General features: G+C 41.5%; 1 protein-coding gene and 1 long non-coding RNA gene across 3 annotated transcripts; one reads left to right on the top strand and one right to left on the bottom strand.

Moving 5' to 3' along the window:
* Positions 1 to 641: 641 nt before the first annotated feature.
* Positions 642 to 4,559, bottom strand: LOC104433457. Of its 2 annotated transcripts, none has more exons than XM_010046207.3 (8): positions 4,140 to 4,559; positions 3,090 to 3,652; positions 2,635 to 3,009; positions 2,459 to 2,514; positions 1,972 to 2,071; positions 1,790 to 1,846; positions 1,461 to 1,568; positions 642 to 1,156 (listed from the first exon to the last, which is right to left on the bottom strand). In XM_010046207.3, exons 2-8 carry the CDS (start codon positions 3,576 to 3,578, stop codon positions 941 to 943), a joined length of 1,401 nt encoding a protein of 466 aa, XP_010044509.2. In that variant the 5' UTR covers positions 3,579 to 3,652; positions 4,140 to 4,559; the 3' UTR covers positions 642 to 940. The 2 variants fall into 2 exon arrangements, with proteins under 2 accessions (XP_010044509.2, XP_010044508.2); XM_010046206.3 differs by having other exon boundaries at positions 1,790 to 1,849.
* On the top strand, positions 1,994 to 3,282 carry LOC120290866. Its single transcript, XR_005548543.1, has 2 exons — positions 1,994 to 2,089; positions 2,478 to 3,282. It is a non-coding gene; the product is annotated as an uncharacterized LOC120290866 (long non-coding RNA).
* Positions 4,560 to 12,610: the final 8,051 nt, after the last annotated feature.

Raw genomic sequence — 12,610 nt, forward strand, 5'->3', positions numbered from 1 at the left:
TCTTCAGTTTTTATGGTGCATTCATTCCCAGAAGCTTTGTAACTTAAATGAAAATTTTCTTTTCTCCATTATCGGTTCAAGAGCTCGTTATGGTGCATACATTCCCAGAAGCTTTGTATCTTGAATGAGAATTTCCTTGTCTCCATTATCGGGTTAAGAGATCAAGCCGTTGAGTGAAGGCTGAGGAGTTGACAGGAAATAATGCTTGATTTCTCCTAGAAAACGGCAAATAGTGGTAGGTCGTTACCTGTTCCCTGTCGATTGACGTGGTTGCTCAGCTTGTTTGATTATAACTCTGCTGTCCCATAGCATGATTAGTTGGATATCTGTCATTACCCCCAAGGAAAGATACTGATTGAGTACGGAAATTCCATCTTTTCATTCATCTCTTGGAGGATTGTCTTACGCATGTACCTACCTCGATGATTACTCATGAATTCTAACTTTCCCAACAATTGCGCCTCATGCTTCCTAATTAATCTTTGCTAAAAGTTCCCTGTCATCCTTCACTGCCTCGTATATTGCACGAGGTCTCTGTTTCCCTTTTGCTAGACTAATTTCAGGACGGTTTGTACATTCAGCCAGAAAAGAAGTAAAAATCTAGAAGGAACAAGTTTGTGGGAAGACATTCGGTGTTACCGTTGTTCTGTTTTCTCTTATCTTTTATTTCCACCAACTTTTGTAGGGAAGAAGACTTCTTTTATTCATAACAGCCGAACAAAGAACCCCTTTCTATGAAGCAGAAACTAGCCTCATGACAAGTAGCAGAATCTATACAAGTGCATGCTATGGATCCTTCACATGAGACTAAGATTGTTCAACATCATTGATTATATATGTCCAAAATTTCAGAGATCTGGCGGTCATGAAAGGTTTAATCACCTCAGTGTTGGCCGCCATGAAAAAGCTATTTTTTGAATACTGCCCCTGTTTCACCTGCTTACACCTGGATGTTTGGAGAAGCATTTTCTTGCACATTCTTCTGTGGTAAAAACGTCTGATGATTGGTAATACTTCGGCTAATTTTGTGGTTCACATGGCTGGAGCTCTCAGCATTGATCTTGATACGTTGAGAAGGCCGAGATCTTGTGTTTTGGCATTTGTCAGGAGTTGGCTGACTTTCGAGTTTAGAGAGTTGTGGTCTAGGAGGCGAGCACTGCAGTTAATTAAACAAACAGTCAACTCCCAAAAATAGCAAAGCAGCTTTAATTTGGATCTCTTACTCTTCTTCACCTAAGTGAGAACTAGAAAAATTTAAATGTCAAGAATATCAGACTCTTTTCACAACCCTTTTTGTATTACGGACAACCGGAATACAGTCTTAGAGGGTACTGTTAGCAATTTAAATAAAGCAGTCCGATGATAAGATTAAAGTATAAGCCATTCTCGCAGACTGCAAGCAGTTATAACTAGTGCTATAATGAGGAAAAATAGCACTAATATTCATATTTATGAGGTACCTTGCTCTTAGTGCATGGTGATTGAGATCCTTGACATGATTCATCATTCTTGTTTGCTTTGAAACCAAATCCATACTGTAGTTTTCTGATATTTTGCTGTGCTTTACCCTGCATTGACAGATAATTGGTAATTGCAGACTCAATGGGGCAAGGAAAAGAAGTAGGCCAAACTTATGGAATTCATCTGAATGACAGCCTCCTTAACTAGGCCTGACATTAGAACCATGGTAAACTAGTTCAGCCAATGAAGTTCTTTTTACTTCCTAGAATCTGTAAACCCCAATGCAATTATTTCCTAACTACTACTGCCGATTGGTCGCAAAATGTACCTTGTGTGTTTGCAGTGGCTGCACTTCTGCCTTCATAACTGTGTTCTTCTCTTCCAGCTTCTGATAAGAATGGCAACACAAGAAAGAGATTCATAATCTAGGGAACTTAAAGAGGTCGACAAATTTCCCTCATCATGCTAACTTATTAGGTCTGGATGGAAGATTTGACGGCATCATCATACCTCCTTTCTTTTTGCAGCTCTTTCTTCACTCCTGAAGCTAAAAGGCGAGCACACAGTTGTTGATCGAGCTTTGCTTCCATTTATACTAGAGCGTTTCAAGCTGCCATGCGTTATTAGTGTTAGTGACAGTTCAAACATGATAAATCAAAGATAATATACTGTTTTTGTGTGCCAAGTGATTTGAATGCTTGAGCTTGCTAGAGTAAGAAAAGATGTCTGGCTAAGAATATTTGCATTTAGTTTTCACTAACAGATACAAAACATCACAACAAAAAATGCACGAGAAACTCTACATAAACTTCATTTAATTAACACAAAAAACTTTTACACTGAAGGGGAATTTGATTCATCATCTGTTGTTAGTACTCCTCAGATTAACTTGTTAAGTAGGGTTTTACTCCCAGCCCAAAAAGTATATGAACACACCGAGGATGGCATATAGCTTAGTAGCAAAACTGAAAGAGACAAACCATTAAAGGCAAAATACCTCTTATCTTGCGATGCAGGAACAGTTGCAGAACAAACTGACTTCCTTAGAGATGCCTGCAAAGTGTTTAAAGGTCATGACAATTTAGAAAGGATACTTCAAGCGCAAGTGCTAATGCAAGTGCTTCAAATGAGAGCAAGGAAGACAAAATGTATAGAAAAAGAGACAAGCAGTACTCGAGTTTGAGCTTGCTGAGCAACTGAATTGTCTTTCTTGATTTTCGGGGAAGTGGTGCACTCTTCTTTTTTCCTGACTTTTAGAGACTGCGGAGAACCCAATTTAGTGCTACTACCACCAAGTGAAGCAAAATTGATTGACATGTGGAGAGATTTCGAAGGTATTCTATTTTCCTTAACTGAGCTTCTGACTGTCTGAGTCTGACTGTTCAGGACAGCATCGTTTACATGTCTTGGAGCTCTTGGTTGCATAGACATCGTTGCCTTTGCATGTGGAAGTGGCAATCTCGGCGCTCTGCTTCGAGTTGCTGACTTCGAGGAAGAAAGCGCTTGCTTTTTATCACACGAAGTTAAAATCTGCTGAGCAACAGGTGCCTGCAGCAATAATAGGTAGAACTGATAAGTAAAGAAAGGCTAAGCATTGAAGGAGAAAGCAGGACCAAGCAACAAATTACCTTATCTGGCACATTGTCATTTTGGGAAGTCATACTCTTTGCAGTGAACTCCGGATTATCAAAGTGATTCTGGTCTTCAGATGGAGACAAGTGCTTTTCATCAAGCTCAGATTTTACATTCTCAGGACCTGCAACCTCTGCTATCTCCAGTTTGCTTCTTTCATTGATCGGATTTAATTGATTTTTATCACCAGAGGAAGCTGACATAACTTCAACACTATCTTTCTTCAGATTCTCATCATGGGCATCAAGAGCATCGCCTTTCACCGATCCCAATTCCCCTGTAGACTCATCCCCTCGTGCCTGGATATTCAACTGCCCTGGAACATCAAAGTTTGGTTCTCCCACCTCCTCAATCTGTGATGCCGCTTGTGCTGCAGCCTTCTTCTTGTAATGTGCTTCAAAATAGCTCTCTTCTGCGCGACGGATCCTGGCTTCGAGAATTTCTCGACTTCCTCCAGGTAACGATTGTGAGAGAAGGTCGACCATTTCTCCCAAGCCAACGACTCGGACATAAATCTTCCAAGCGAGACGGACTCGGTGAGGGCGCGCATCGCGTCACCCTGGAATTCTCCAAATTCTCATCACTTCAGTAAGTTTATCACAACTCACTCGAATGAAATGTCAAATGCCACTTCGTCAACGTACAATCGAAGTTATATTTACCCACATAAAAGGAAAAGAAATGCAGAAGGTCCCGAGCATCATAATTCAAGCACTCTCCAGCAACTCAACCCCCTAAAGGCAACGACTTTCTATCTCCAACCGTCTCAAGGGTCCCAAAAAACCAGAGGGTCCTCACGCATTTTCTCTTCCACGAATCTCAAAATCCGAAAAATCAAGAAAACCGCGCAGCAACGGTAGCTGCACAGTCGACAACCGGAACAAATCCAAGCAAGAAGCCCAAACAAACAAAAAAAAGGGCTCCTTCTAAGCAAATTCTCCGTAGCCAAAAAAGATAAACAAACTGAGCCAACAAAAGGAGAGAAAAACCAAGACATCACTGGCAAAATGCGCGAGAAAAAAAAGAGAGTTCCGCGGCGAACTCACCAGCGCGGCTTCACGGGAAGCGGGGGAAGGATGAGAGAAGGACCTCCGGAGGCAAGCGGGTTCCCCCATTCTGATCTCTCTCTTCAGCGCTCCGCGAAGCGAAATCCCCACGATAAAAAAATCGCACCTTTTCCCGAGGGTATCGCGAGGCTCCTCGGTCTCGTTCAGGGAGAAACTCGATAATTCGAATTGCTGAGGACGAAGGCTTCTTTTTCCGAGCGCGAGGTTTTATACGCAGCTCCCGACGTCATATGACTTGCCACTCCAACAGGGCAAAAATAAGAACGTCGTCTTTATTGGGAATTTTCCTGTTGGTGGGGCTGGGGGGGCATAATGGGGATTTCAGAGGGGGATGGCCCCATTAAATTGGAATTAAAGGTCCGCCCCCAACGTCTAATTCCTTTTCTATCGCCTCCCGATCGGGAGGGCCGCATGGATTTAGACGTGGGTTGGTGAATGAGTGAGGATTATTGCCTTGAATTGTTTTTTGCTGGACGTTCATTTTGACCTTGCATTGCAACGGCTCTCTCGCCTTCAATTATCGGCGCGGACTCTTTGCTCTTTTTCTTTTTTTTTTATTGATTGTTCTGGGGTGATGGATGAGCTGTTGCTCCCCCAGCCTTTCACTTCTTGGGCTTGTCTAGTCACGGTCCCCACACATAGGACTAAAGCTAAGTCGGTCTGCCTGTCGGGGGACCGGGTGCGATGGTTCCGGACCCGGGTTCGACCTAGTGGCTTGCGCAATAGGGAAACGCCGGAACAAGGGTTCGACGATTGAGACCCAAGTCCGGTTTAGATCGCCTCTGTTCTGCTTGCCTCCGGGCTATTGGAGTTGGGTCTTGGGGGATTGGATTGGACCATGGGAATCAGGTTGAGCATCCAACGTCCACCTTCGAAACCTCAACAATCCATGCCATTGCTCGAGTAAAGCCTTGGGAGAATTGAGTGAAGACCCGAACACTCGCCTACAAACATAAGAGTTTTTAAGCTGGATCAGACAAGGTCGGTTCCCAATCAAGTGCAATCCATTTCTAGGTGGTCTAAGGAATAGATGGTGTCTCGTGTTTTTTTAAGAAGCTATAATTATGTTCTAATTAGAGTATATAAATTCTTTTTGTAGATACAAAGATTTCTTGCGGTAGAATTCGATAATCTAAGACTTGTATGTTTTCCTAGTATATATAGATTTCCTACTTAATGTGAAAACTTATCATGATCTCCGCATTCAGTATATTTAGTTTATTGGAGTTTCGATGGTAATTTTGGAGTTTGGCCCTAGATCTGAGCAGAAATTTCACAATACATATTGTCTCTACCCTCGCTGCGGCTTTGTTCTAGAAGAGAAAAACAGAGAAAGAACAACAAGGCATACCAAACAAGGAATCCGAAAACGGACTAATTATTAATGATCCCATATTTTAGGAACCACGGGGATTAGTTTCCGCGGGAACTGCCCGATTCGATTTGGTTCCCATATGAGACTAGGATTGGTGCTCACCCCTCATTGCGGGTCTAAGTTTGATCGTGAAGAATCTGGATTTAAATCTGGATTTAAATCTGGATTTAAATTTGGATTTAACCAGTGAGAGATCCGACCGTCGTCTGAGTTAACAAACAATCCGTACTTTTTACATGGTAATAGACTTCATTATTCTTAACCCATTTTAGTTCATAGACGGCTAAGAATCCATTTTCCTGCGGTGTTGTTTGGTCGTTCGGAGAGGGTTCTAATGAAATTGAATCCGCAGAGCTGAATGCGGTCGATTGCTGGGACATGTTGCCGAAACGAGAGCGAAGATGAATGATCCGATTTTCTTCAGCTTCTGTCAGTGCTCCCCATTGAGATCAGACCTCAGGTAATTGATCCATCTTAATCTATGGCCATCAAACCTTCAACCCAAAAACCCAGAAAAAAAGGAGAAGCGCATTCGCGTTTTCATTAGATAAGAACCTTGGTTACGGGTCGCGTGAAGGTCTTTTGCATAACAAAGGCGACACATTGAACGTACGGAGACGACTAATAGAAAGATTTATACACTGGTGGTGCTTCTGCTTCATGGACATTTTTCTGAGCTCGCGCTCAGGGACGAGGCGCCGGTGTCGGGTACCGTTGCAGAGTACGAAGTTCATGAGCTTTCGGTCCTCTTTAACCATCCATGGACCTCTCTCTTTTCAGCCCTACCTTCTGATTGAAGGATTTTGATGAACAGAACAATGAATGGAAGCAAAGAAGGAAAGATGATTCAGAGAGTAAAAATCGTCTATTATTCAACTGAGTGCTCTGTTTCAATGAATAAGAAGGTACATCCTCTTGCCTTTCTCTTATCAGCTTTTATATCTGCTGAAGTGCTCTAAACTGAATGAAAACTAACTAGCTTAACAAAGACTAACAAACTAACTGAATTAAAGAACGAGTTTGACTTTACAAATTGAAAATTGAAAACCGATTTCTCAAAGGTAAATCAATTTCACGAATTCGTAATCTCTCGTTGTTAACTTCTCTCTGTTTTCATCAGCTTTCTTATTGCTGCTACCGAACTCACTTTCACCTTCTTCCTTTCCTCTGTTCTTGAAGTCTTCTTTCTTCTTTCCTCTGTTTCTATCGGCACCCATATCTTGTGTTATACTCTTAACATCCCCCCTCAAATTGGTAGGAGGTAGTATACCGATACCCAATTTGATCCGTAGAGTAGAATGTGTGAGCCGTGTTAAGGCTTTAGTGAAAATGTCAGCAAGTTGACATTTGCTCGGAACATATTGAACTCGAAGAGAACAGAAGAAACTTTCTCACGGACAAAGTGGAAGTCGACTTCAATATGTTTGGTGCGAGCATGGAGAACAGGATTTGCTTTGTGAGTGAGATAGCAGACCGATTGTCACGGAAGAGAAGAGTTGGAGAATGCAAAGGTTGGCCAATATCACGGAGAACAAAACTAATCCAAGTTAGATCACCGTAGCCGAGGCAAGTGCTCTATATTCGGCTTCGTGGAGGAGCGAGAGACAGAGATTGTTTCTTAGCTGCCCATGAAATGAGATTTGATCCAAGAAAGGTACAAGAACCGCTTGTTGATCGTCCGGTCTCTACACGCCCAGCCTGGGCCCGCATCGGCGAAGCCATATAAATGCATAGAGCCGTGGGAACGAATGAAGAGGCCAAGATGAATTGTGCCTTTAACATACCGAAGGACCCTTTTTAATCGATGAAGATCGCCTATAGTAGGCTGTTGCATTTTTCGGCATAATAGATTTGTGGCAAAAGCAAGATCAGGACGTGTTATAGTCAAATATTGTAATCCACCAACTAAACTTCGATATTCAATTGGATTGGAGAGAAGGGTGTGATCGGTTTGAGGATAACGGTTGCGTGGACAAGGGAGTGGAGATTGGTTTGATCGACCATGTGTGCTCGTTTGAGTAGGTCAAGGGCATATTTAGTTTGACACAAAAACAAGTTCAGAGTGGTACGTTTTGCTTCAATTCCTAAGAAGTAGTGAAGATGGCCAAGATCTTTCATATGAAAGTGAAGACCGAGAGACCGAATCGATTATGTAGTAATGTGTCCGAGCCGCCAAATCAAGATAATGTCGTCCACATATAATAACAAGGACTATCTCTTGGCCATTTCTCAATATAAAGAGAGATGGATCCGTGGTACTCTGAAGAAACCAACTTCAAGGAGGAAGTTGTTGAACTTATCGAACTGGCACGTGGTGCTTGGCGAAGCCCATAAAGGACTTCTTAAGAAGACAGACATGCCGAGATTTGTGTGGATGAACAAAGCCGGAGAGGTCTGCCGCATATAGACTGCATTTCATTCAAGTTGCCATGAAGAAATGCATTTTTCACATCAAGTTGATGGATCCGCCAATTCTCGTACTATTGCAACCGAGAGCACAATGCGGATAGTGGCATGCTTGACAACAGGGCTAAATGTTTCGTAAAATCCACTCCTTCTTCCCCGATGAAAGCCCTTGGCTACTAACCGAGCCTTTAGACGATCAAGACCGCCATCTCGGTGCAAGTTTTGTCTTGTATACCCACTTGCAGCCAATAACATTCATCGGCTAGTGCGAGGAACTAGTATCCAAGTCTCGATTTTCATCTAATGCATCCATTTCATCTTTCATGGCTCTATACCAGCCTTGATCGCTAGTGCAGATTTAAGTGAGCGTGGCTCAGAGGCACTTGATATTCAGCTGCTAAGCGTGCATATCGAGGATTGATCTTTACAATGCCAGATTTGGATCTAGTTTGCATAGGATGAGTAGATGATATGTGTGATGAGATAATTGGGGAAGAAGAAGTTCGAGCAACAGTAGGATCACCTGGTGATTCAGTGGTGGAGAGAGGAGCTCCTGATTCTGCAGAGTTAGTTCGAGACAAATGATCCAAAGAAGAGGTTGAGGAGGATGCTGAATTTAAAGAATCAGCAGATGTTATGGGCAATGGAGATGAAGACAAGGCTGAATGTGATTCGAACTAGGAGAGTCCCGTAAGTGAGCTGCAAAGTGATGATGTTGTTGTTCGTAAATGGTTTGTATGTTCAGATAATGTGGATTGTTTGCCTTCTTCATTTGGAGAGTTGAAGAATTGAGCTTCCTTTGTCCACAGTTGATATAGTTTTGTATGATGAGGATAGTCTGCTGTCAATTTCTGAGTAAATGGAAAGAAACTTTCATCAAATACAACATGGCGACTAATGTATATATGACCAGTGGTGGGAATAAGACACCGATATCCCTTATGGCGATCACTGTAACCTAAGAATACACAAGTAAGAGATCTTGGATCAAACTTGTTTTGTGCATAGGGTCTCGAGACATGGATAGCATGCACACCCAAAGATCCCGAGATGATCATAACTTGGTTGTTGTTGATATAGCATAGTGTAGGGCGACTTCATTTGTAACTTTGGAGTGGGAAGTAGATTAACCAAGTAGTTTGCTGTTATAAATGCATCAACCCAAAACTTTAAAGGAAGTCTTGCATGATAAAGCATAGCCAGACCAATCTCAATAATGTGTCGATGTTTTCTTTCGGATATGCCATTCTGTTCAGGTGTGTAAGGACAGGACAGACGTTGTTGAATTCCACAATTCTGTAGATGAGACTTGAATTTGTGACTGATATATTCTCCTCCACCATCACATTGGAAGACCTTGATTCTACAATCAAACTGATTTTCTACTAACTTCTGAAACATGAGAAAGACATTATAGAAATCGACTTTAGTTTCAGCGGATAAAGCCAGCTAAATCGAGAGAAGTTGTCCACAAAAATCACATAATACTTGAAGTGCTGAAATGAATTAACTGGAGAAGGTCCCCAGATGTCACAATGAATCTGTTCTAAGGGTCTAGAAGCTACAGAGTCTGATAATGGGAAGGGTAAAGCAGTGCTCTTAGCTATTTTACAACTCCTGCATATAGACTGCAGCTTTGTATTGCAGTGAATTAACTGCTGATTCTTCATGTACTCCAAGACCTTCAAGTTCGTGTGGGCTAAACGTTGGTGCCACACATCTTCTCCAACTGTTCTGTGTTTTTGAGTAAAGAGGACTTCGTAACACGAGGGTCTACTCGGTAAAGTCCATTAACTTTCCTTCCGAGCATCTTGATTCGCCGGATGAGTGATCCTTTATATATACACCGATTTTGTCAAAGACAAACGAGCAAGGATAATCATCGGTTAATTTTGAGACCGACGTAAGATTTTTCTTAATTTCGGAACAATTAACACATCATTCAAAGGTAAAGTATCCTTTTGTAGTAGGTAGTAAGGCATCACCAATATGAGTAATAGGTAAGCATAAGCCATTACCAATCATAACAAGTATCATTACCAATGTGTTTAGAGGAATTGTGAAGAATACCAAAGATTAGCAAAGTGATGTGAGCCGTTGCGCCAGTGTCGGGATACCATTCACTACCACCGGTTCTTCAAGATGCATTGTCTTGCTAGTGCTGTTGGTATTTCCTCGCCTTGATAAGAGTTGTCGAATCTATACCAACAAAGTGAAGAGCATCATGTCCAGACGTTTGCAGATCCCGACACTCTAATCGAGTGTTTTCGTCACTCTATTTTCCTGCAGATTTTTATGAAGGGTTAGATTTGATGAGTTAGAGGGATATGTCTTGATATCGGATTTCTTTGTGTGGAACCAGCATACGGTCTAAAAACCTTGACCGTAACCAATGCCAGGGATAGTGTTGAATTGCTTGAACTGTTGTTCCCCTTGATCATAACTTGGATTATTCTGTCTGTAGCTTATACTTCTACCAGAATATCCATAGTTGCGATATCGATTATTAAATGGACGTCCTCTTCCATAACTCCTGCCTCCACGAATATATCCTCTTGGTCCTCCAAACCGACATTTTGTCTCTGGTTCTCTGTCAAAAACTCTCTTTGTAGAAGTTCGTTTTCCTTTGGCCATAATAGGCTAGATTAGGACCTGAACCGATTTGACGAGTAGTTATGTAATCTTGCTTCAAATCTCTCCAAATGTGATATCACCTCATCATATTCAGGTTGTGGTTTTAAGCAATATATTGTGGTCTTAAAACTTTCATACTGGACCCTAAACCTTCCAAAACTCCAAACAATTTTGTTATTTCATCAACAGTTTCCCTATGGCCTTGAGTTGATCACGGATAGACTTGTATTCCCTAAGATATATAGCCAAAGCTCGATCACGTTTCGACATCCTTGCAACTTCCCTCTTAACTCAAATTCTCTCGGCCACGACTTTTGTGTGAATCGGTTAAGTAGTGTCTCGCCAAACTTCAAACGCAGATCTAAACCAATTATTAGGCTAAGTATGTTCTCCGAGACAGCACCACTAATCCATGACGACACAAGTTGATCTGTCTTAATCCAATCATTGTAATCGTGGTTTATAATTTCAGTACCCTGTTCTTCTCCTTCAATTTGCAATGATTTGGCAGGTGGTGGACTTTCTCCACTAACAAAACCGAAGATCTTGACTTCTTAAAAACCTATGAAACCGAGCTTGCCAAAGAAGAAAATTTTCTTCGGCTAATTTGATGGTAACAAAGTTTGAGATGTTAACGTGAATAGGGAATGGATACTTCGCACCCTTGCTGCCATTTTCACACTCGATTCTTGAGGATTCTTTATTACCTAAACTAATCCCCCTACTGATTTTGGAACGTAGAACGAGTTGTGATTCTATTACCGATGATGATAAGAACTTGATTTAGAAGAAGAAACAACTCACTGTTCTTCTTTAGTATTGAAAACCGATTTCCGGATCCTCAAATGACGAGTACATACCACCATCAACACCGAAGACAGCAATCGACGAAGCTTCAATCTGCTGTAGATTCATCATCTTTTCATTGAGAAGAAGGTGGATTCATACTCTCGGGAAGACCGCCGATACCATGAAGGATTTTGATGAACAGAACAATGAATGGAAGCAAAGAAGGAAAGATGATTCAGAGAGTAAAAATCGTCTATTATTCAACCGAGTGCTCTGTTTCAATGAATAAGAAGGTACATCCTCTTGCCTTTCTCTTATCAGCTTTTATATCTCGCTGAAGTGCTCTAAACCGAATGAAAACTAACTAGCTTAACAAAGTACTAACAAACTAACTGAATTAAAGAACAGAGTTTGACTTTACAAATTGAAAATTGAAAACCGATTTCTCAAAGGTAAATCAATTTCACGAATTCTGTAATCTCTGTTGTTAACTTCTCTGTTTTCATCAGCTTTCTTATTGCTGCTACTGAACTCACTTTCACCTTCTTCCTTTCCTCTGTTCTTGAAGTCTTCTTTCTTCTTTCCTCTGTTTCTATCAGCACCCATATCTTGTGTTATACTCTTAACACTGATAACGACATGGTTTTCTCTTCATCCCTTGCTAATTAGAAGAAAAGGGAGATAGGTCAGCAATCAAGATCAGCTCAAGCCAGCAATTAAAAGCATTTGAACCAATATGCACGTATGCATAGAGACGTTGCTGAAAAAGAGCATTTCATTTAATTATTTGCGATGGCAATGATTCTGCCAGTTAATTCTGGGAATATTTAATGCTGTTGTGCCAGAAATAATGGTCAATGACGAATTTCATATCAGAGCGTTTGATTCTTTTTCCTCGGGATATTGTTCTAATTAGTTGATAATAGTAACTACCCGCGCATACAGCAAACCACGTAAGATGACGAAGGTTCGTGGTCCCCTTCAAGGTATAGCAAGCTTCACAGAGACATCAGTACAGGAGAGCCTGGAATCCAATAGCGTTGCCTATATTTGAAATGCAATCTCCAGCGTCACGTCCAGCATTAATTTGGCCCAGCACAAGGAATGGCACAAAATGGTTTGAGAAGAGGTGAGAAAAGTCAGAGCAATTCGACCTCATATGCCGATATGATGACTAGTAATAGCTGCAGAATAGCTGAATGGAGCTACATCACAAAGGACATCACAACATGGACAAGTAGGGGGA

Source organism: Eucalyptus grandis, chromosome 2, assembly GCF_016545825.1.
Source record: "Eucalyptus grandis isolate ANBG69807.140 chromosome 2, ASM1654582v1, whole genome shotgun sequence".
NCBI lineage: Eukaryota > Viridiplantae > Streptophyta > Magnoliopsida > Myrtales > Myrtaceae > Eucalyptus > Eucalyptus grandis.